The 26,179-nt window shown below is 40.0% G+C and overlaps 1 protein-coding gene across 3 annotated transcripts in view; it reads right to left on the minus strand.

Annotated features, from left to right (window-relative positions):
- The window catches only part of PTPN14 (protein tyrosine phosphatase non-receptor type 14), a 293,466-nt gene that overhangs the window by 50,771 nt on the left and 216,516 nt on the right, over nt 1-26,179 (minus strand). For all 3 annotated transcript variants that reach the window (XM_033935552.1, XM_033935553.1, XM_033935554.1), the window contains exons 10-14: nt 25,622-25,704; nt 11,212-11,266; nt 8,481-8,559; nt 5,760-7,234; nt 733-876 (exon numbers count right to left, since the gene is read on the minus strand). In XM_033935552.1, coding sequence (XP_033791443.1) covers nt 733-876; nt 5,760-7,234; nt 8,481-8,559; nt 11,212-11,266; nt 25,622-25,704 — 1,836 coding nt within the window. The remainder of the gene's footprint in view (nt 1-732; nt 877-5,759; nt 7,235-8,480; nt 8,560-11,211; nt 11,267-25,621; nt 25,705-26,179) is intronic.

Here is a 26,179-nt window from a genome sequence, read left to right on the forward strand (position 1 = left end):
TCCTTTCTCACAGCTGACCAGCAGTTTCATCCAAAGCACAAAATTAAGTGATCTTGTGCGGGGATTTCAATATGAAAATTCCTACGTGCCCCTCAGCCCATCCCAGGCTTCACCCCTTTTTCTCTGCAGAGGGGAAAGGGCTATTTTAAAAGGAGCCTTTTCTGCAACCAAAACCCCATTTACCTACAGAAAATCCCTTTCATAATTGTCTCTCCGAGTGCTCTGTTTTCTATTCCACGCTAGCTCTGTCTCTTGAACACCATCGGGGCAATGTGGGAAGGAAAGCTACAGTGCCACAAGCGAGTCAAGCTTTCCCCCAGCGTCGCTGGAGCGAAGCTTCAGTTTAAACTTTGCCGAGCACTTCTGCTTCAACAAACAACGCAATCTACATCCAAAAGAACAGATTTTTCAATCTCGCAGGCTAATAAAATGGTAAGCAGCAGAAGTGCTGGCATTACGTTTCACTTTGGATGGGGCTGATTACCATCTCTTGCATCCGTCATAAACCTAGAATTAGCCTGGACTGTCTGCTACCAGCTCATGTGTCCATGTGATAAAATGCTGGTGTGGCACTGATACATCCCAAAGCATGCATGCAAGCAAACAAGAAAAAAAAAATACATCTATTTTTCAAGCATACTTAGAAAGAAACAAAGGATGCACAGAACTAAAGATCTGCTGTTGAGAGGATGGGGGGAGGGGGGGAAGTAATTCATTAAGTGCTGTTCTTACCCTTTCATCCATTGACACCTTAGAGGTTTCATCTTGGCTGTCCTCGGGCACTGGAACTCCAGCAACTGAGAGCCCATTGAGTGCTGCCAGCATCAACGGCCCCTTCTGCGCCTCCGGGGCTGCCATCTTCTGCCTCTCCAGATTCTTTTGGCAAGAAAAGGCATGTTTTCATCTCCGTGTAATTATTTATAATACCAGTCAAATGCTGGAATGTATTTTTAATCTCCTGAATCTGCAAACTTTGCCAGGTCAAGGAATGCAGATGATCACCATTAACAAAGTCACATTTCAAACATAGCCTCAGTTCTTCCCAGTCTGCCCTGTGGGGGGCCTGTTCCTACACGAGGAAAGAGCGCTGCTTCCAGAGGAACAATTCCCACACTGTAGTGTCTGCTGCCACCAAGGCCCTTGCGAGACAGAAGTCTCAGCGCATCTGTAAAAAAATTTTTTTTTTCTCTTGTGCTTTCTGTTTTGATGCGGGGGCAGAAGTGGAACGGTGATAGCAATCAAAGTACTAATATTTCAGCAAAATAGTCTGTAACTTGGACGCTGCGCACTGCAGGTCTGCAAGCTGTTTGACTAGCTTGACTTATTACAGGAGTCACAGAGACTGGCCTCCTATGTTGCTGGCTCTGAATTTTAATAAAGGTAAAAATAGGCATAAGGATCCTCTCTTAAGAAGTCAACAAGAAAAGAGAATTCCAACAAGTCTGCAGTGAATGTTAAACAAACAAAACCCGAAAAGAAGACTGTAGAACAGAGGTACTTGATGCAGGCGCTTTATTGAGTCAATCAAATGCTGTTTTAAAAATGATCCACCTTTGTTCTAGAGCAGGGGTGTCAAAGTCCCTCCTCGAGGGCTGCAGTCCAGTTGGGTTTTCAGGATTTCCCCAATGAATATGCATGAGATCTATTTGCATGCACTGCTTTCATTGTATGCTAATAGATCTCATGCATATTCATTGGGGAAATCCTGAAAACCCAACTGGATTGCGGCCCTTGAAGAGGGATTTTGACACCCCTGCTCTAGAGAAACTGGAACCCAACACGGTCCCATGTTTCAATTAAAACATCCTCTTCAGGGGTCCAAAGTTTTCCTTTGGAAAGAACGAAGTGGAGAACAACATGCAATAGAATCTGGAGCCTGTGAGTTTCAAGTTTCAATTTATTTGATATATCGCAAATACAACCACAGTTAGTCTAAGCGGTTTATAATAATAATATATTAAAAACAAAAATTAAAAATTCATAACAAGGGAGGCAATAAACAAAAACAAAAACACAACCAATATACAAACAAAATTGGGTACAAAGGGGATAAAGAAAGGGAAGGTTACAATAAAAACAAAAAAGTTGGGGAAGGGAAGGAGTGCAACAAAAGGGAAGGGAAGTCACAATGAAATTCTGCCCAAACCATTAACGATTTAAGCTAAGAAGTCAAGAAGAAAGGGTGATCCATAGTATGAGTAAAGTAAGGAGAAAGGTCAAGAGCGGAAAGCCAAAGAAAAATAGTATGACTTCAATTGTGCCTTAAAAGTCACAAAAGATTTTTCAATGTGGAGGTAATAGGGTAAGAAATTTCAAAGGGTGGGAGCCATAATGGAGAAAGAGGAATTCCTATAAAAATCGAGAAATAATTGTCAAAATGTTGCTGAGATGAACGTAATGTTCTTTGTGGTGAATACAGGACCAGAAAACTGCATAGGAAAGAAGGAAGACCACTAGATAGTATATGATGAGTGAGAATGTTGTATTTGAAAAGAATACAATAAGACACCAGAATAATATGTTCTGATTTTAAAAGTAACGTGATCGAACTTAGAACAGTGGTACAGTAATCTGCCTGCAGTGTTCTGAACTTACTGAAGCCGGTGCATTATAGTAGTCGGGTTTGGACAAAACTAAAGAATGCATGAGAGTACGAAATGAGCTAGGTCGGAGAAATGGGTTATCGCGTAAAGGTAGTCACTGTAGTGAAAGATTGTCTACAAGCAATGAACCAGATTCTATTGCACGTTGATGTTCTCCACTTCATTCTTTCCAATGGAAAACTTTGAACCCCTGAGGAAGATGTTTTAATCGAAACACGGACCGTGTTGGGTCCCAGTTTCTCTAGAACAAAGGTGGATCATTTTTAAAACAACGTTTGATTGACTCAATAAAGTGCCTGAATCAAGTACCTCTGATCTGAAGTCTTCTTTTCTGATTTTGTTTGTTCCTCTCATTAAACCATAAGGGATTGTTAAAAAATACTCACGAGCTAATAAACATTGTGCCTAAATGTCCAGATCAGGTGTCATACCAGGGGGAATGCAGCACAAGACTATATTCTAGAGACCCTGGGAAAATTGTTCAAAATATTTTTGTCAAGCAACGTAGTCAATGGCACAGAATTTATGCATTCGCCACTGAGCACTGGTCATGATTCAAATAGTAATGATATTCAACTGCTCTCTGGATAACCTGTGGTTTTATTTTACACCTTCCAAATAGGTTATCTGCATAGTGGCTGAATATTTTGGCTGGCGGTCAGTATATGCTGCTGAGTCACTTGAAAAAAATATGCTGACCTCCACACTGGTTATCTGCTATTCAGATCATTTTTAGTTCCGACTTTGAACAACCCAGACCTGGTCCCGTTTTATACAAAGTATGGAGCCAATCAGACACATATTTAAGCTCCATTCTATTTGTATATATTTTCACCATCAATGGATAGGGGGTACCAGAAGCTGAGTGTCCAAATGGATCCTTTTGAAAACTGATCCCTTATGTTTTAATGCTACCATACTGCTACTTTCTTTGAAGCACGAGGAATTCACTCTCTCTGTAAAACCAAGATTGAGAAATCCCAGAATCACCCAAGCAGTCTTTGACGTTAATAATGATTTATCAATATTCTTACACTATTATTAATGAACATTAATGCTTTTCAGCAGAAAGACAAATAATTTTAATCCTGTTGTCAAAGTCTTCTTCAGGTATTAAAGTGGCCAAATGCTAGAGGTATTATGCTGGTTTAAAAGGACTACTTCTTTCTGGCTTTAACTGAGGAATATTACTACCTAAACATATCTAAGTTCGTGAAGATGGGTATGAGAGACCATGTTATGGAATGATGCTACAGTAAGTACTGGACAGCATCAGAGAAACTCACACAACAAGAAAACACTCATATAGCTACAAGCTAGAGAATGACATGGTGACAAAATTCATCACCGTTCCCGTCCCTGCGGATAACCGTGGGAAATAATCCAATGTCATTTTCTAGTGTCTATTTCAACCCCGGTCCTTCTACACTAGCATTGTCAACGCAAAGCTTGAGGGTCAGTGGTTATGGCCATTCATACTCTGATTCTTATGTGAGCCAAGGATAATGAAGCCATTGTGACATCACTGATGTGATTGGCACTTAGGCACTGGTGGAATGAGGCATTATGACATCACAATCTCTGCTCTGGATACCAGAGACTGTCATTCTGTAGTGTCTATTTCAGCCTCAGTCCTTCTACACCAGCATTCTTCAAAGCAAACCTTGCGGGTCAGTGGTTGTGGCCATTCATACTCTGATTCTTCCCTCTCTCCTTAAAGAATGACGATGATGGTTTCCCGCGGTTATCCACGGGGACGGGAACGGTGATTAATTTTGTCACCGTGTCATTCTCTACTACAAGCTAAGGGGGATGTTGATTGCCATAGCAGAGGACTCCCCAGTCACTTGCTACACTTAAGTAGGGTTATCAGATGTCCAGACCCCCGGATGGTTTTTCAAAACCCGGCACTTTATCTAGGTTTTGAAAAACTTTCCAGGTAGCAGCAACGTCGGGATGGCATCTGCATATTCGCAGATGCAACGCAGTGACTGCACGCACATGTGCGCATGCATGTGATGTCATCCCATTGCATCCGCGTATGCGCAGATGCCCTCCTGACATGTGACCAGGTTGAGGGGGGTGGGGCGTGCCTGGGGACGGGGCAGTGGGTCTGGATTTTCGTTCCTGAAAATCTGGTAACCTTACATTTAAGGAAAAACATTCCCCCCCAATATACAGCCAGCAGTGGTTAGCGTTTTTCTAACTGCTTACCGTCACCGACTAAATTATATCCCAGCAGACAAACTGCATGCAAATCTCTCTCATGAATATTCATTGTGGATATCCTGAAAATTTGACTGGCTGGGGTCAGGGTCGGCGTTAGTGGGGGTAATCAGGGCAGCTGCTCTGGGCCCCCACAGCTCCAGAGAGACCCCCCATGGACTGGGAAGACCCTTCACCTGTAAAACTGAAAGGAGGTCACTGGTGTAGCAGCAATTCTCTAGCACTACCCGTGGCCTCCTCAGCGCTGTTGTTCTGCTGAGGTCTACCCAAGTGGAAACAGGAAGTTGCGTCAGAGGGAGGGCGGGCTACCTCAAAGGAGAAGTGCCTGGGAGAACACGGGCAGTGCTAGAAAATCACTGATGTGCCAGCAACCTCCTTGCATTTTTACAGGTGAGGGGGGGCTTCGAAGCCAGGTGGGAAGAAGGGAAGGACATTTTGGCTCACAGAGATCCCCTGGAGCAGCTAATTTTAAAATGAATGAGGGTATTCTGGATGGGAGAGCATTTGGTGGATCTAGGGATGGTGGGGAGGGAAGAAGAAAGAAAATATATTGGATGGGGAGGCATTTGGTAGGAGGGGAAAATCAGGGGAGGTGGCAAGGAAGAGAGGAATTGGTGGTGGTTACCCCAGGACATGATTGGGAACTGCTGCTTTTGAGAAAAGTAGGTTTACACTGTGATAGAATTACTCCCTATATGGCCTCCAGTAGATCTGGCACTGAAAAGGGTAAACACAAGATTATATTAAACTGAGCTCTGGGGGAAAAAAAAGGACCACAATTAATAACTAACAGTTCCCCTGCCTTTCCTGGATAATTGACTTTTCCTTTGGATTTTGCAAGAGCTTCCTGTTCATAAATTAACACAAAACATTATAATTTTGTTGCTTGATTTGAAACAATAAACACATATTGAGGAACACAGTACTTACTCTCATTTTAATTTCTCTTTCTACAATACTGTCCTCCAGAGAAAACATTTCGGACACAGGTCTCTCCTTTACTGGTTCTTTCTTGGCTCTTTCTTTTACACTGGTGAGGTCTGGTTCAGATATAGAAGGCCCAAGTGAAGGCCCATTTATTACTACTTGATCTGCACGAGTGACACAGGGGATCTGCGAAGGCCTTGGATTTATGGCTTCGGCCCTAGCCAGAGCGATCTTTGCTCGGCCCTGTCTTAGAGCTCCATTGCTCACACTCTTTCGTGGCCCGGGGTACTCTGGAGGTGGTTTATTTGGTATTCTGGCTAGGGCAGCTTGTAGCCGGGCACTGTACTCCATGGTCCCATGAATCATCTGTGAGACAGGTTCTGAGGTTTCCTCTTCCTCCTCACTCTCACTGCTGTGTATCAACATGGTAGCATCCGAAAGTGTTTTCTTGTGATGGAATGGGGGGAGTTGCTGGATCTCATGGGTTTTCTGCATGGGTTCTTCTGGTGGCATCTGTTCTCGCAGTGTATTCCTGCGTGGCAGAGGGGCATTTAAAGTCTTTAAAGCCATTGCTTCCATCCCACGCACCATACTGCTGATGACCTCAAAACTGTGTCGCTTGCTCAGAAATTGATGATGTTTGGACACCAGAAGAGGCTCACTGACCTCTTGGAGAGATTGATGAACCACAGGTGAACTGTCTTCTTGAAATGTCTTTACTGACAATTGGACCTTCCGAGTCACCAGATCAGGGCTACTACCACTGACGTACCTGTGACGGTGGCTTGCTAAATCAGGTGTACTCGTGGCAGGGCGAGGACGTGGGTAAGGAGGTGGTGGTCTAGAAAAGTAATTTCTTAACATATGAGCAGTATTGTAGTTTTGGCTGCTCTGGAGCTGCATATTAGCTAGTTCTGGTGTGCTTACTGTATGGGATATGGCATTGGCTGCTGTCTTAGTTTGCACAATACTGTTGGGGTTCACTTGGTCAGCTGGAATTATGGGTTTGTTATAAGCACCCTGGTGTCCATAAGGGTTTGCATAAGAACGCCTTTCCTGAATCTCAGGCTGGCTATAAACTAAGTCTTCAGGTTGGTTGTAAGCATGTGCGTTTCCAATGTTGAGGTTCCTCAAAGACTGACTTTGGCTGTCCATATGAATAACACCTCTTTTCATCTGCCTCATTACAGTATCGTAATCAGGAGTTGGCCTGTAGGAAGGCACAATGATGGCACTATGCCTATGGCTGGGGATGTAATCAGCTCTCATGATGTCACTTCCTGGGATGCTGACATTGGAAGACAGTGGAGAAGGCTGGATGAAGTTTTGTGAACAGTTCAGGGAGTTCATGCTGTGGGCACTGCACACACTGCCATTTGGCACTGTACCATTCATATAACTGTAGTCCACTGGACAACGGTCCAAGCTGGTTTCAGATCTATAATAATAGGCATCCTCATTACCATGGAAAATACTGTCTGCATGTTGCAAAAAAAAAAACCAAACAAACCAAGGAACACAGCTTAGTAAAAGTGGACAGCATGCAAAAATATATTACATTCAAGTACATTCTTTCCCGCCTTCTTCCCTTTGATCAGCAATCAGAAACTATAACTGCCACAGGCATAAAAGACAGAATTTACAGTGACCTCATCTTGAAAAACCAAAATTATGCTATTTTAATGTTTAGTTCTGTAGCACAAGGTTAACTTTAACTGCTTGGTCTTTATCTGACATTGCTTACATGAGAAGCTGGTTTAAAGAAAGGCCAGGGTCTCTCATTTTAAGGCTGATACACACACACACCTCGTGACAGCAGGCAAAGTTTAGACTGCATTGGTTTCTGTCCCCTTTTGTAGACCAGCTGTTGAGGTCATAGTCATACCCCAAAGGAGATCTTTTTGCCCAGCATATGGCAAAGTGAAGCAGCTGGTGGGTGTAATAGAAGGATATGTGGTACAGAATAAAAGAGACACTCGAGCGAGACTAAAGCCTGGATCATGGCTCGGCTTTCCAAGAAGAGGAGCCAAGAATTAAAACTGTGGCAAAAATGAAACCCTTTAATTCTATCCCAACTTTCAGAATCATCAGTCATGGGACTGTGGTATGTTCCTTGGTGGAATTTCTCACATCCAACAGCAAAGTCTGTGGAAGGCATGGGGTGGGGGCAGTGGCATAACACGGGGAGGCGGGGGGCGGACCACCCCAAGAACCATGTTGGAAGGGCGCCGGCCCCTCTCCTCCTCTCCGCCCACCCCTACCCTGTTGACATCTTCACCAACAGCAGCATCTCCAATCTGCTGCTCACACTGACTCAGCTCTCGCTCTGATGTCACTTCCTGGTCATGGGACCAGGAAATGACATCAGCGGGACAGCTGAGGCCAGCTCAAGCAGCGGGTAGGAGATGCTGATTGCTTCTGCTAGCAAAGATTTCAAGAGGTACAGGGGGAGGCGTGCACGGTGGGGAAGGAGCAGGAGGAGGCATGCTCAGCGGGGAAGGAGCAGGAGGTTGGCACGGCATGGAAGAGTCCAGGAGGGGTGATGCTGGGTGCCACCTCCCCAGGTGCCTCCTTACCTCGCTATGCCACTGGGTGGGGGTGGGGGGGTCACCTCATCATCACCAACTATACAAGTAAGTACAACAGCCAGTTTCTATCTGCTCATTGGATATTTCACCGGTCTTCACTAACTTGTAATTAGTGGAACCCCACCCACCCAAATACCTTGGGATGTGTGCGTTTCAGTGTAATGTTCTCCACATGGAATGTGCATAGGGGAAAGAATAAATGGCTGTTGTCGTGGCTGGAAGAAAAAAAAATGTAAAAGTAAGTTTCAATTATCGCAACTCAATGCTCAGTTTTTGGCTTCTGCTACTAAAAGGAGCTAACATGTTATCATGGTGATCAAATAACCTCTAACCAAACCACATGGCTGCAATATTTGAGGCCACAAAGATCCCTTCAGACACATTTGAAGAAGATGCCTGTAGGACTGTAAAAGCTTATGTCCAATATCACCCCAGGATCTTATCATTAGCCTGAAAAGAATCCAGTTTCCCCTCACTGATACACAGCTGGTGCACATCCCACCTCTAGGTTTGAAGCAGAGACTATTTTATGGTGGTTAAATTAATGCCTCTCTTACAGTGTGCAGTAATTTAAGAGAACCAGCTCCAAGTCTTTACTCTACTTCTGGCCAGTTGAGAGGGCAAAGTTCTCTGTGCCAGGGATGTACCCAGCTGCCCTAATTTTTTTTGGGGGGGAGGGAGGGAAGAGCCCTGTGTGGACTGGGGGTACCCATTCCTCTCTACCCCCTCTCCTCTATTAAACTTTAACCTTTGCTGGCAGGGATGCCCAAGCCCCCTCCCCCACCCGTTGAAGAACTCTATGGCCTGAATCTCTACGGTATATGCAAGACGACAGAATGTTTTCCCGCCACCAACGCTGGCGCTCTTCGCGCATGCTCAGTTTCTGCACGAGTGGAGGCGTCACAACTTCCTCACACCAGCGGAGCTTCAGGCCCTAGACCTCTTTGGCTGGCTGGGCTTGAGCAATTCCAACCAGCCTTTCAAGGTACTCCAGTTTGGGAAGGGGGGAGGGGGCACTGAGCACAAAGTGTGAGGGGCCCAGGCCCCCCATGGCCTTCCTGTGGCTACATCACTGCTCTGTGCCCATGTGGGTATCAATAGCAAATCCAAAAAATCATCCTAAAGAATGGATCAAAGTCATCCACTAAAAACCAGCCCTCCGATGTTTAGCATGTTTAGAATTCTTTTAAATGCTTACCACAGCCAGCTACATTAGCCTTAGATATTTATTGCTAGGCCATGTACAGGTACTGGCTCTGAATATTCAGGGCTAATTTTATGTGACCTGGCCACTGGAGTTTATACAAGCCCCAGCGCAGGGGTCTCAAAGTCCCTCCTTAAGGGCCGCAATCCAGTCGGGTTTTCATGATTTCCCCCAATGAATATGCATGAGATCTATGTGCACGCACTGCTTTCAATGCATAGTCATTGGGGAAATCCTGAAAACCCGACTGGATTGCGGCCCTCAAGGAGGGACTTTGAGATCCCAGCCCAGCTGAATAGCTGCCAGAATCCACGTAACTATTTTGTACCTAGAAAGACCCCCCCCCCCAATCACCGTCTTGGCCTCCATAACTGCCCCCTACATGAAGTACCTTGAGCTGCTGAGAGATGGCGTGGCAGCCATTTTACACAGGCACTTTTGCTCCTCCCCCTAATGACCCCGACTAGGACTACCAGAGATAGAGAAAGGCCCATGGAGACCTATCTAGACCTCAGGGGGTTGGGGTAGGGGGGATCTTTCCAGGAGGGGGAAAGGGGTGAGGCTTTACTTCCCAGGAGCTGGGGGATGGGTAGGAGAGGAGGCAGTTTTTAAGGCCAGAAGGAGGATGGGGGGAGGGGGTGTTTTTAAGTACAAAATAGTTATGCAGGTACTACTGATATTAAATCCTGAGGTCCCAATAGCTAGGCTGGTGAAGTTAGGACAGCATTTCAGTTGTCCTAAATTCACCTGCTTAGTTATGTGGGTGCAGATACTGAATTTTGCCAGTACCTGCATAATCCTCAGTTCTGGACATTGGGTATACAGTAAACCCCCACCCAAATTCGTGGACTCATTCTCCTGATTGGTGTAGCCCGACTTTAGAACCAAGAAAAGGTGTTCGGAAAATACTGAGAATGATCCCACACCCGCCTGCGCCCCAGCTGCCCTCTCCTAAACCGTATCCGCGGGTTTTCAAAATTTGCGGGTGTTCCTGGAACGGAACTCCCGTGAATTTCGGGGGAGTACTGTATGTATTTATGAGTAGTAACAATGACTGTAATATCTTAATTATTTTATAAATATAAGTATATTACATTTTCACTATAAAAATTTTGTGAGTTTATTATAAAACGATATTTAACAGACTCTTTTTTTTTTTTTAATGAATTCTTGAAATAGGAGGTTGTATATTTATGTAATACCTTAATTGGTTTTTAAAAGTGAGAAACATTTATCAATAACAGTAATTGACCCCAGAAATCACATACCCTACTTTAGGCACTTGCAGTTTGTCGGCGGCAGAACACGAAAAAACATAAATTGTGAAAAAAATTGCATAGTCCCATTCTACTACCCTTTTGTACACAAAACTTTTCAAACTGAAAATTGCACCTCCAACTTTTATAAGCCTTTTTCTCTGTTATTTTTCAGTCAGCAGGTCACAAATATAAATGCAAAAAAAATGGCACTTTCACTTTGTCTCCCTGAACACCCATAGAAAACTTAATAAGTGAAATGACAAGGTAGTGCAGCATTTTTTCCCGGTAGCAAACCCAGCATGTCCCTTTCACACCACATTTCATTTCAGATTTAGAGAAAATTCTGTTCTGCCTTAGCTCTCTTCTCGGTCAGCCGGCTGATGAATTTCTCTGGGGATACGTACCAAGGATGATTTACTCCATGTGGGCCTTCGTCTGATAGGTGGGGTACTTGATTGCCTGCATGAGGAATAGAGACAGAATTGCTATTCAGTTGTTTGCACAAAATAGATTTATCAGCTAACAAAATCCAGAAGAAAAATATTTGTCTCAATTAGAAAGTAGAAGAAAAAGACAAGCAGGCTGCTGACTTCATTGGCAGCCAGTGAACGTACTATAACTTGTCTATCCATCAATTAGTGAAAAATATACAGAAAATATAAGGCAATTTAAATCCAGATATCAAGAGGGGCGTGGCTTAACGCGAACACAGGATGGAGGTGTGATCACGACGCTCCTCTATATCTGGGCAAAATTTTAAAATTATAATTCTCTTATTGCTGATTTTGAGATAAAAAACAAGTTTAAATTAAACTTAAAACTAATGCAGACTAATATTGAGTTCCTCCGATAAAATCGAGATAGATCCTGAGAGAGGAAAACTGAAAGAAAGATTGCCGGTTTTTTTTTCTCTCAGCGCTGAATTGACGCGGCAGATAACTGACAGAAAAGAAATCTATCAAATAGAAACAATCGGATAACAACGCTGTTATTAAAGTAAGATTTGAAAAGAAAGGAGACGGATTATCTCTGTGTTAAGGCAGCAAGAAGGTAAGAAATAGCTGTTAAAAACTTGAACTAACAGCTAAAGAGAAACGGATCTTGAAGTGAAATCGCTGTCAGATGAGATGATTTAATACAGCCCTCTCCTGCCGAAAATAAATTAAAACCTTAAAGGCATTGAATATTACTAGCTTTTAGAGGTATTGATACGGCACGGTAGAGAAGAGAACTGTTTCAAGAAATAAAACTGATTAACGTTTAAAAAAAAAAAGAACGATCCCAATGTGAGACAGTTGACAGTTGATTATCTAAACTATGACAGTTTAAGGCAGCCCTTTCTAGTCAACGCTGATGTTGGAGCCCTGAGAAAAAACTGGTCCTTTACCTGAAGCCAGTTTTCTTGTTCGTTTTTCCTCAACGATGGTTCAGCAATGGGACAGATAACAGATAAAAAGTTCTATAAACGCAAATAATTTATATTGCTGCTGATATTAAGGAAAGACTTGGAAAAAGTTAAAAGAAATACGTGATTATATTAATGCTGATTTGAATGCTGAGAAAGTGAAAGAAGGCTTATGAAGATTTAATTTGAAAAAGATATATAGCATTCTCAGGGGATTGAAAAAAGAAAACTGATAGAGAGAGGAATACTGGCATTTTCTCTCAATAATTAAGTGCCAAAGCACTGATAACAAATAAATATCAACTTACTAAAATAAAAGAAATTCTGAACTGAATATTGCTTTCCTCTGACAAAGCTGCGATTGGGCTTGTGAGAGAGGAGACAGAGAAAAGGATCAACGGAACTTCAAACTTAAAAAAAAAACCGAAGCAACAGGACATCGAGGCAATTGAGAGACGCTGAGAAAAAACAGAAGACAGTTACTTCAAGTTGGTCAAAATAAAGGAAAATAACTCTATAAAGTGTTGCTCTCCTCAATCGGGGCTGCGATTGGGCTTGTGAGAGGAGAGGAAAAAATACCAAGAATTTTTTTTTGTCAGCGCTGAAACGGTGTCTCATTGAGAGAGAGTGAATGTCAGAAATAGTGAATTAAAACTTGTGAAAGGAATTGACTAATCTGAGAGAGATCTAAGGGAAGGAAATGTTGTTGGACTGAATGTTCCACCCCTTCATTGAGACAGTGAAAGTGAGAAAAATAAAAGAAAAAAAGGAAAGATTTTTCAAACTGACATAGGTAAGGGAAAAAAGAAGGAAAAAAATCAAAAATCAAAAATAACCATCTAGCCAATATTAAAGAGATAAATAAACTAAAAAAGGAATATTCAAGATTGTGACAGAAAACTGAGGAAAAGAAAAGGGCTTAAAAAGAAAATTTCTACTTCAAAAGATAGAACTAAATCTTGGAAGAAAAGAGATTAAAAACCTAAGAATACCAAATCTAAACCTAAGAGACTAAATATAAGAAATAAGAATAACCAAGAAAAAGAAAACAACAACATGGCAAGCACCAGACAAAACAAAAATGAGGCTGGTACATCTGCAAAAAGACAGAAACAAGACCAAATAACACCAAGCAAAATACCACTTCCTATCGAAGAATCAGACACATTAAGCAAAGCTGAAGTCATGGAAGAATTAAAACAAATCAAACAAATGCTTAAAGAAACAATAACTAATATGTCTGAAATGAAAGAAGAAATTTTAAATATACATAGACAAATGGAAGTTAACAACAAAAGAACAACTGAACTAGAATCAAAAATGGAAACTATAGAATGTGAATCAAAAAGATGTAAAAACGACAACCTGGAATTAAATAAATTAAAAGATCAACTGGAGGATTACGAGAATAGAGGAAGAAGAAAGAACATCAAACTCTTTGGAATACAAGAAAATTTAGAGGGAAAAAATACTATCCTTTTCCTTGAAAATTTAATTCCAAAAATTCTACAATTAGACTTGAAACAACCAATTGAAATTGAAAGGGCGCATAGAATCCCAATAAAAAATCTAGAAAATAAAAACAGACCAAGACCAATCATTTTCAAAATGTTGAGATACCAACAAGCACTAGAGATACTAAATGCTGCAAAAAAAGATAAAAACTTAAATTATAAAGGATCAAGATTATGGTTTTTACCAGACTTCGCCAAAAACACAGCAACTAAAAGGAAAAGACTACTAGACATGAGACCTCTACTCAAAGAAAAAGGATTTAAATATGGTCTATACTACCCGGCGAAAATGAGAGTGTCATCTGGAGACAAGTCCTTATATTTTGAGGATCCCGAAAAACTAAAAGAGTTTCTCTCTAAACCAGAACCTATGATATATTAAAATAATATATTAAGATGGTTTTGAAGACTCTATGAAAAATTAGAAAATATAACATATCGAAATATTTGAAGAAATGGAGGAAAACAATACAAAGAAAAGACAATAATAATTATATGAAAGAAAGAACAGAATATAGGAAAATTATTAAATAATACACTGCATATATGTTTAAAATAATTATATGTTGAAATCATAATACTAAGGAAATACAAATTAACATATTGTTAAATGGAAAATGATACATTAATAAAATGTTATGGAAAATGATTAAATAAATATAAAAGATCAATATAGATAGTTAGAAGGGAAATTTGTTTAAACAATTGAATATTGATTGCCTGGAATGGGGAGAATGTTAGGATTACAATTCCAATGTGTATCCTTAAGCAGCCAATATATTGGGTGGGAAAGGGAGGGATAAGGAGAATATTTATTAGAATAATTAAGGGAGATACATTAGGGTTAAATATGTGTGTCATGAAGAAAATTTTTTGGATATTAAATATGAAAGAGGAGAGGAAGAATAAGATAATGAAAAGTATTAAAATATATAATGTCTTTTAAAATATATTCTATTAATGTCAATGGCCTGAATCACGTAATTAAAAGGAAAAAAATATTAACATTTTTAAAAAAACAAAATGCAGATATTTACTGTCTGCAAGAGACCCATCTTAATATGAAGGAATCACAGAAATTATCAGGTGGATGGATAAAAGAATGTTTTTTTGCTCCAGCAGTGGGTAAAAAAGCAGGGGTTGCAATCCTTATAAATAAAAAATGTATGGCCAATATAAAAGTAAAAAATTCAGATCCACATGGAAGATGGATACATATCGATATAGGTATGGGAAATGATACCCTGACGTTATTTAATATATATGCCCCTAATTCGAATCAATCAGAATTTTTCAAAAAGCTACAAAATATGTTATTACCACTGGCTGCCTCTAATTTAGTGGTGGCTGGAGATTTTAATGCTGTAATGGATCCATTATTGGATAAAAAACCAGGTAAAAATATTAAATCTTTAGGTCTAGATAATTTAGTTCAATCATGTGATTTGAAAGATATATGGCGTATTCTTCATTTTAATGATCAGGAGTATTCATTTTGTTCACAGGTTCATAAATCATTTTCAAGAATAGATTATATTTTTGTTTCAACAAATAAAGTGCAACAAGTGATTAAAGCCTCCATTGATCCTATTATCATTTCGGATCATGCGGGAATATGGATAGAATTACAATTAGATCAATTAGAAAATAATAGACCTCTTTGGAGATTTGATAATACATTGCTTGTGGATGACAAATTTTTGGAAAATTTTAAAACACAAATTAATGAATTTTTTCAAATAAATTTAATGGAAGATACATCTATAGAGAATGTATGGGATGCATTTAAAGCAACTATGAGAGGTAATATCATATCATATTCAGCTTTTATTAGGAAACAAATTAAAAAACAATATATAGAATTAGAAAAAGAAATAAAAATATTAGAAGCTAAATTGATAAGTAAATGGGAATATGAAGTTTTGCAAGCTCTTTTGAAAGTAAAAGGTAAATATAATGAATTAACTTCAAAAATGATAAGAAAAGATTTGTTTTCCAAACAAGCGGTGTATTATGGAAATTCTAATAAGGCGGGAAAATTATTAGCAAATTATCTTAAGGCAAAAAAAAGGAGAACTAATATTAATGGAATAAAAGATGATAATGGTATAATAACAAATCAAACAAATATAATATTAAAACAATTTTTAAATTTTTATAAGGATCTATATTCTTCCGAACCTTATTTGGAGAAACAAAAAGATGGAAAAAAATTTTTAGATATAATAAATGGACCTAAGATTCCTGATCATATAAAACGAAGTTTAGAAGAACCTATATCATTAAAAGAATTAGAAACAGCATTGAGATCTCTTAGAGTTGGATCCGCTCCAGGTGGTGATGGTTACACAGTAGAATTTTATAAAACATTTCAAAATATCCTCTCCCCACATTTATTAAAATTATATCAGACACAACTTATAAAAGGTAATATAAAAGGTACTATGGCTGAATCAATAATAATTGTTTTGCCTAAGCCAAACAAAGATCCTACTTTGGTTTCAAACTACAGGCCTATATCTTTGATAAACGTTGATAATAAACTTTTGGCGAAAATTTTGGCTTTGAGATTAGCCAAAGCTCTCCCACATATTATAGATATGCATCAAACGGGTTTCGTTGCTAAAAGACATTCCTCCAATAACTCTAGACTATTATTTCATATGCTAAACTTATCAAAAAAAATGGATGAACCGACATTTACAGTTTCATTAGATGCTGAGAAAGCATTTGATAGGGTAGAATGGAATTTTATATATCAGGCTTTAGAATGGTTTGGTATAGGTTCTGGATTTATACAAATGGTAAAAACATTGTATAGCTTCCCGATTGCAAGATTAAATATTAATAATAAGATATCTGATGGTTTTCAATTGCAGAGGGGAGTTAGACAAGGTTGTCCTTTATCTCCTTTGTTATTTGATGTTGTATTAGAACCCTTATTGTTAGCAATACAGCAAACGAGGGAGATACAAGGAATTCCATATTCAGATATGGAATATAAAATTTCGGCTTATGCTGATGATATTTTGCTCTATTTGAGAAATCCAGAGTCTACCTTATCTTCTTTATTGGAATTAATTGATAAGTTTGGCAAATTTTCAGGTTATAAAATTAATTGGAATAAATCTGAAATTATACCCTTGAATGTTTACTGTGTAAAAGGATTATTTGATATTTTTCCATTCATATGGAAAGAAGAAGGATTTAAATATCTAGGCATTCAAGTTAAAAAAACAATTGAAGATACTGTAAAAGAAAATGAAAAATATGTATTAAAAAAAGTAACGGAGTTATGTGAACAATGGAACCCATTACATATATCTTGGTGGGGCAGAGTTCAAACTATTAAAATGATGATGTTGCCTGTGGTTTGCTACCAAATGAGTATGATACCTATTTATTTTCAGGGGTCCTTTTATAAGAAGCTTAATAGAATATTAACAAAATTTCTTTGGCTTGGTAAAACACCTAGAATAGCTTTAGTAACCTTACAAAAATCAATTAAGGAGGGAGGGGTAAATTTTCCAAATTTCTATAGGTACCATCAAGCCTATATTCTACGTCAGGGTATGTATTGGATCCTCCCAGAACTTATAGATAATGCACCAGACTGGTTATATTTGGAATGGCGCCTTATGTTTCCCCTAAATTTAGTTCATTTACCAAGTATTAATATACCTAAAAGATACAGAGAAAATAAAATAATAATGGATACTTGGAAAACATTGAGATTTATTGATAAATTAACACCCATCCCAATATATAAATCAACTAATCAATCCATATGGATAAACTCCAAGATCAAAATTGGCGGAGCTCAAATCCTTTGGAAGAACTGGATTATTGCAGGAATTAGATCTCTAGATGATATTATTTCAGAAGGTAAACTGCTGGATTTTTCACAATTGCAACATAGATTTGGTCTTAATAAAACACAAAGTTTTAAATGGTTGCAATTGAAGCAGGCCATTCAGGTTGGGTTCCCTGAATGGAAATCATTAAACAATCAATATAGTTTAAAGTTCTTATGCTTTAAAGCAGACTTCCTAGGACATCAAGCCGCATTGTGGTATAAATTAATATCTGGATATTTGAATAAAAAACCAAAAAATGGTCTAAGAGACATTTGGAGCATTGAGATTGGACATCAAATTAATGCATCTCAATGGCCACTAATTTGGTCTTGGAGAATGGGATGTACAGTGTCAGCGTCTATGAGACAAACATGGTTCTTTTTATTACATAGAGCTTTTTGGACCCCTACTCGTTTACAAAAACTAGACAGTTCTAAGTCTAATAGATGCTGGCACTGTAATCTAGAACCAGGGACATTAGATCATTTATTATATCATTGTCCTTATATTAAAATATTTTGGAATTCAATTTGGCCACAAATTAATAAATTAATGGAAAATCATATTGCAATATCATATGATACAATTTTATTTGGAACAATGATGAGAAAAAAAAGTCAAATTTCACCAGAAAATAATAAACTTTTATTAATTATGACAGGGGTTGCCATTCAACATATAACTAACAATTGGAAAAACTACAACAACCTAAACTACACATTTTGGTGGAATACAATATGCCATGTTTTCAAAATGGAAAGAACAATAGCAGTACAAAAGGGGACATATAATAAATTTATAAAAATATGGGGGCCATTGACAAAATACTGTAATAATTAAATAATAGAATACTTTTTCTTCTTTTCTTCTTTTAGAGATTTTTTTTTTTATGACACACATATAGGGGGGATAAGGAAAACAATTTATATATAATATATTATAATATATGATACAAAATGTAACAAATGATTAAAAAATAATAGAAGGGTGGGGGGAGGGAAAATGAATAAAATTTATCCAGAATATATTGTATTAGATATAAATATGTTATTGAATAATTATCAATTGTATTCCAATATGTTGTATACTTTTATAAAATTTGAAAATATTATATTAAAGCAATAAAAGGGTGGGGGGAGGGTGAAGGGGAAAATCAAATTCAGACATACATTGTATTAGATATAAAAGTGATACCATGCATTTATCAAATGTATTTTATTATTATGTACACTTTTTGTAAAATTTGAAAATAAAAATATAATGGAAAAAAAAAAAAAAATAAATAAATCCAGATATCAAAATGGCACAGTGAAGGTAGGCTAAGCAAATTTTCTGGTTCAGAGCTGGTGCAAGGCTATCAGGTGCCCGAGGCAAACCTAATCTGCCTCTCTCTCAATACATCCTTATCTCAAAAAAGATATAGGGGCACTAGAAAAGGTTCAAAGAAGAGCGATCAAGATGGTAAAGGGGATGGAACTCCTCTCGTATGAGGAAAGACTAAAAAAGTTAGGGCTCTTCAGCTTGGAAAAGAGACGGTTGAGGGGAGATTGAAGTCTACGAAATCCTGAGTGGAGCAGAACGGGGACAAGTGGATCGATTTTTCACTCCGTCAAAAATGATAAAGACTAGGGGACACTCGATGAAGTTACAGGGAAATACATTTCAAACCAATAGGAGGAAATATTTTCTCACTCAGAGAATAGTTAAGCTCTGGAACGCACTGACAAAGGTTGTGATAAGAGCAGATAGTGTAGCTGGTTTTTAGAAAAGTTTGGACAATTTCCTGGAGGAATAGTCTTTAGTCTGTTATTGAGAAAAACACGAGGGAAGCCACTGCTTGCCCTGGATCGGTAGCGTGGAATGTTGCTGCTCCTTGGGTTTTGGCCAAGTACTAGGAACTTGGATTGGCCACCGTGAGAACAGGCTACTGGGCTTGATGGACCATTGGTCTGACCCATTAAGGCTATTCGTATGTTCTTATGTGAGCCAGGTATAGGACAATCAAGCCATTGTAACATCACTGATGAGGTTGGTTCTGAGGCACTGTGGATTGAAGCATTATGACATCACAATCTCAGCTCTGGAATGTTGCTCTTATTGGGGTTCCAGAATCTTGTTATTCTTTGAGATGCTGGAATGTTGCTACTCTTTGGATGTTGGTCAGGCACTAGTGACCTGGTTTGGCCACCGTGAGAATGGGCTACTGGGCTTGATGGACCATTGGTCTGACCCAGTAAGGCTATTCTTATATTCTTACGTGAGCCAAGTATAGGGCAATTAAGCCTTTGTAACATCACTGATTAGGTTGGTTCTGAGGCACTGTGGAATTAGTCATTATGACATTACAATCTCAGCTCTGGAATGTTGCTCTCATTGGGGTTCCAGAATCTTGCAATTCTTTGAGATGCTATAATGTTGCTACTCTTTAGGTTTTGTCCAGGAACTGTGAGAACGGGCTACTGGACTTGATGGACCGTTGGTCTGACTCAGTAAGGCTATTCTTATATCATGCTTTTAAGTGTGTGTGTAGCACACACACACACAAATGATGACAGCAATTTCCAAAAGTCCTTTACCGGAGCAAATGTGCTGTTTGAAAACTGCCCACTTTTCCAACAGGTAAATAATGATGGTTCCTTCAGGTTTTTTGGTTGCAGCTGCTGTTTGCTGACCCCAAGAGGCAGTAGCCTAGTCTTGCCTAATCAAGTTTCAAGTTTTATTTAAAATTTGATAAAACGCTTACCAAACAAATTTCTAAGTGATTTACAAAAATAAAATATACATTTAGGACCTTAAATGACAGATACACGCCTGGACATACTTGACGGGAGAGGGAAAAAAAGGTAGAACTACAATTTGCTAGGGTTACCAGATGTTCGGATTTCCCCGGACACGTCCTTCTTTTCAAGGGCATGTCCAGGGGTCGGGACGGCTTTTCAAAATGTGTCCAGATTCTGAAAAGCTTCCTGTCAAAATCGCGTGGGAAGGGGCATCCGTGCATGCAACGTGCTGACATCACACGCATGCAACGCAGTGCCATCATTCGCATGTGCACGTGATGTCATTGCATTGTGTCTGTGCATGCGCCATCTCGATGAGAGAACGGGGCAGACCTGGGGGCTTGGCCATGGGTCCGTATTTTTCTTCGGGAAAATCTGGTAAACCCTAGCCATTACTAGTATTCTAGAACAGAATCTTTGCACTAAGATACAGTTATGGGATTGGTGCTAAGCACACAGCATCGGGGCACCCGGACTAAGCTGCCAATTTATAGAATTACCTTATATGGTGTTTCCTGGCACTTTCCAAAATGGGAGGTATTACAAGGAATGTCCTGGAAGTATGCAGAGACTCAGGAAAGTGTACTCTTAGGATCCATGAGAAATCTTAAAGTTGAGAGTTCCCAGTGGGGTTCACAGTCATAAGCGCATGAGACAAACGTGTCCGACATTTGAGAGCGGCAATTGAGCGCAAGACTTCAGCGCGCCACTCTAAAAGCTTATTTTAAAGGGCTCCGACAGGGGCTGGGGGGAACCCCACACTTTACTTAATAGCGTTGGCGCTGCCTTCGGGGGTGGTTTTAAGGGGTTGTAACCCCCCCCCCTCCCATTATACAGAAAACTTAACTTTTCCCTGAAAAATAGGTAAAAAGTTAAGTTTTCTGTATAATGGAGGGGGGGGGGTTACAGCAGCACGAACAGTATTAAGTAAAGTAGGGGTCCCCACCCACACCCGCTGTCGGAGCCCTTTAAAATAAGCTTTTAGAGTGGTGCACTGAAGTCTTGTGCTTAATTGTCCGCTTTCAAATATTGGTGCGCCTTTGTCTCGCACGCTTTTGAGGGCGCGTGTTTGTCTCGGGCGCTTTTGTCCCATCACCCCCAGTGGTGAAGACTGGTTAATGGGTTAGTGCCTTGCTCTTACTAAAGACTATATCAACTGTCTGGTCATTGGCTGTTTTATTGCCAGTCATTGAAAGCTGCCTTGCAAGGAAACAAAGTCTTCAGATCTGTGGTTTGCTAAAATTCAGCAGAAGCTCATCTGCTGTTTGGATTCTGGTGTAGCAGAACGAACCCAAGGAGTAACCAGACCAGAGGGTGGTAAAGGAAGTACCCCTGGTGAGTGGTGCTGCGAATTTCATTCACAGTCACTTTGAATTATTTTTGGACTGCATATCCTGTTTATCTTTCCCTGCAGGGATTAGAGCCAGAGGAAATGCACGGTTGCCAAGCTATTCAACTGTATTGAGTTACCCAGTAAAAGAATTTATTTGAACCACCTCACAGTGGTGTGTTGCATGAAGATTTTTGTTCAGAATTTAGATTAATGTCAGACTACTTCTCAGAGTACTGTCTTTCCCCAAAAATAAGCCTTAGTGCGTTTTTTGGACCCAAAATTAATATAAGACTCTGTCTTATTTTTTTCATGTACAACAATCATCTCTCCTTTTCTCTCCTCCACCCCAATTCTTCCTCTTTCCTTTCCCCTCCCCCCACGTGCAGCATCTTTTCTCCCCTCTCACCCGTCCCCTTGTGCAGCAGGCCTCCAAAAACATCAGCAGTGGCAGCGCTCTGAACTGGCTGCTTTGCAGCCTTCGCCGCCGAGACCTTCCCTCTGCTGCATCACTGATGATGCAAAGAAGGCCGCAAAGCGGCTCATTTAGAGCGCTGCCACCGCCGCTGTTTTTGGAGGCCTCGGAGCAGAGGTGTATCAGTCTCATGGTGGGAGGGGCTTCGGTGGTCAATCTTAAATAGGGCTTATTTTTGGGGTGGGGCTTATATTAAAAATCATGCTAGGGCTTATTTTCGGGGTAGGTCTTATTTTCGGGGAAAGATGGTATGCCCTATCTATCCTGCATACATCCCCTTAATTCTGTTAGCCAACCAAAATGTTTTTAATTTTTCTTTCTTTACCAATGTTTTTATTTTTTCTTTTTATTAATAATTGTCTTTCTCAGGTACTTTAGCTAGATTGTGAGCCTTTGGGATAGTTAGAGAACTTCCAAGTACCTATCTTATTTATTTATTTTTATTTTATTTGAATCTTTAATGCATCTTTACTGTAAACCGCTTTGAACCTCACGGTATAGCGGTATACAAGAAATAAAATAAAATAAAATTATATTACTGAAGGAACGCTATCTACAGAACTCGCACCACTTGTATGGCAGCAGTAACCTAACTGCAGTTCAATTTACCACATTTCTCCTTTCAGGATTTCATTTAAAACACCAGATCTAGTCCCTGAGAAAGTTGTTGAATAAAGACATGACATTAAACCTAATTTTTGTGTTAGTGCAAAGCCATGGTTGTTAAAATAGTGTAGTTGCCATGTTAGTCCACATGACAAACAAACACAAAGGAGCAAAAAAATGTTCCATAGGATGTCAACAAATGAACAACGTGAAACACTATGAAGTCCAAAGCACCTTGAACAAAGCATAAAACAGTCCAAATAATAAGTTGCTCTCTGTGAGAACAGACTCAGTTCAAAGCAGTCACTTTCTCTCTAGGCTCCTTTTACAAAGGTGTGTTAGGGCCTTAACGCACAGAATAGCGCACGCTAGCCGCTACCGCCTCCTCTTGAGCAGGCGGTAGTTTTGCGGCTAGTGCGCACTAATCCGGTGCGTGCGCTAAAAAACGCTAGCGCACCTTCGTAAAAGGAGCCCTCCATTTCAAGCAGTCTCTTTCTCTCGACCCGGCCGTGTTTTGGCGGGAACGTTTTCATCAACTGATGTTTAAAACACAGTTCAAAAAAGAGAACTAATCACAGAAAATGAACACTAGCTAGTAAAACAATCGCACACCGAAAAGCTGAAAGCAACTTCTTATCATTTGGGCTGTTTTATGCTTTATTAAAGGCGCTTTGGACTTCACAGTGTTCCACTTTGTTTGTTCATTAGCCCACATTACAGGAAATAAATAGAAATAAAGCAAACAAAAATACCGAGGATGCAGTATAAAACAGGGAGCTGTCAGGAAAACAGGCAGATCCTGAATGCTCACCAAAACATGAATGAACCAAGAGATTTATTTATTTATTCAATTTTCAGAAGGTTTACATGAATTTATTCAGGTACTAGAGCATTTTCCCCTGTCTGTCCTGGTGTGCTCACAATCTATCTAATGTACCTGGGACAATGGGGGGATTAAGTGACTTGCCCAGGGTCACAAGGATTTGAACCCACAACCTCAGGGTGCTGAGGCTGTAGCTTTAACCACTGTGCCACACTCTCCCTATTCTCTTCTTGGTTGGGCTGAGAATATTTCAGCAGCCTCTTGTATTGTGATATCATAATGCCTCATTCTACCAATGCCTAAGAGCAAATCTCATCGGTGATGTCACAATGGCTTGGTTTTGCTATGTTTGTGCCCATTTACTAGATAGATTTGCATCACTGAAATGAAAAATGTTAAGAAAAGTGTGGAATAATTTGTAAGTTTCATGGCTCCATATCATATTTATTTATTCAATTTTCTATACTGTTCTCCCAGGGAAACTTTGAACAGTTCACATGCATTTATTCAGGCACTTGAGCATTTTTCCCTGTCTGTCCTGACAGGTTCACAATCTATCTAATGTACCTGGGGCAATGGGGGGATTATGCGACTTGCCCAGGGTCACAAGGAACAGCGTGGGCTTGAACCCACAACCCCAGGGTGCGGAGGCTTCAGCTTTAACCACTGTGCCACAATCTCCCCTACACTACAGCGAATAAATAAGAGTGTGGGGTTTAGTCTGAATCTTCTATCCCAGGAAAAGTAGTCGGTGAAGCGCTGGTTATATTTTTAATATATACATAGTAGCCCAGATTCCATAAACGGCTTCTGAATTTAGGTGCCTAGATAGGTTAGACACCTAAATCAGGTAGGTGCATCAAATTATTCAATTAGTCTTCATCAGCACCATTAATATGAAAATGCCATTAAAAATTTAATTAGGTGGTGGGAACCTCATTCAGTAAGTGCCTACCATCTCGAGGTAAGTGTCTACTCTAAGGCATTTACCAGAAAGTAGGTATGGTGAGGGGCAGATTCTGGGCGAATCTGGGATGTTTGATTTAGGCCAGGAAAACCCTGGCATAAATGGATTGTACAGCAGGACTAAGAGAAGACCAGACGTACATAAAACCTGAAGAACCTTATAGTATGCCTGATGTGGCTACATTTCGCCCAAGGCTGTGTCAGAGGCAAAGTACCAAAAATAAATCTCAAAGGCGAGAGCTGAATCAACAAAGCATAATTCTCTCTAGATTAACAAGGTCATTAAAGCAGCACAATTGCTTGATTCACCTCTCTGGAATATTTCTGTACGTTGCTGGCATTTCAGATTTTTTGGTACTCTGCGCCTGACATAACTTTGGCCAAAACGTGGCCATGTCAGGCTCCGCTCCCCGCGCTCCTACTACCCCTTTTTTCTTGAATGCAACTCTGCTGAAGAGACATCTAATAGAGCACATCTGCAGTGTGTGACACTCTGCAGTAACATCGGAAATTGAGCTTTGTACTCGTTGAGTCTGTGAAGACTTAAGAATGCTGGTGAAGTCGGCCCACTCTGGTAAAGAAAAGGCTGTGTCCACCCCAACTAAGATGGTGTAAATGGCCTTGCTTAAAGTTAAGAATGGCTCCTGGTGCTAAGTGTGTAACTTTGAGCACCATTTATAGGACAGCACTCAGCAGGGTTTTTTTCTAGTGTTGATTTTTTAGGTGTCTCATATAGAACCGAGTTGTGTGTGGGTTTTTCAAACCTGCCCCAATGGCACAGGGTATACACAGAGTCAGTCCTGAGTCTTATTCCAGTGAGTTAACCACAATGCTGAAGCCTGCCTCCGCTCCGTGACAGTTATCCTTTGATAATTGATATGGATCAGTTATGTAACACTGGTTCCTTCTCCGTCATGGAATCAAATTAGCTGTACATCACCCACTGCTGGCTAAGAGAGATGCTAGTATGTGGAGGAAACCATGAGAAAAGTTCAAACAAGACTCATAAAAGCTAGTACAAGATATAAAGATGGCAAGCACTTTAGAAAGCTACTCACTCTGTGCAGATTTTATGTTGTTTGTAAAACTTATGTCTGGCAGCAAATAACCTTGAAATATACTTGGCATTTTCCATATCATCCTGTAAAAGTGAAAGAAAAGGAACCATCAGAGAGCATAGTAAAATGAAATTAATGGACATTTTCACTCAAGACCTGCTTTCAGCAACAAATATTCCAAAAAAATGAAGATGGTGGCCATGAGGCTACTGTCAGCCATCTTAGACAGAGTAGCTTAGTGAGAAGAACACCTGCTACCATATGCAGGTCTGAAGACACAAGCAGAAAGCAGATTGCAGAGACACATGACCAGCAGCATATGTGCTTGAAGCAATGATGCCTATTTCCATGCCATGCGCTCCCCTGCACTCTTCCCCACCATGCCTGCCACATATGACCCCTCCCCTCAATACCTCCTCAGGTTTTCACCAACAGCAAGCAGCATCTCCTATCTGCTATTCGTGCTGGCCTCAGCTCTCCCTCTGACATCACTTCCTGGTTCCATGAGCAGGAAGTAATGTGAGGAGAGCTGAGGCTGGCGTGAGCAGAAGGTAGGAG

The sequence above is a fragment of the Geotrypetes seraphini genome, chromosome 3 (assembly GCF_902459505.1).
Source record: "Geotrypetes seraphini chromosome 3, aGeoSer1.1, whole genome shotgun sequence".
NCBI lineage: Eukaryota > Metazoa > Chordata > Amphibia > Gymnophiona > Dermophiidae > Geotrypetes > Geotrypetes seraphini.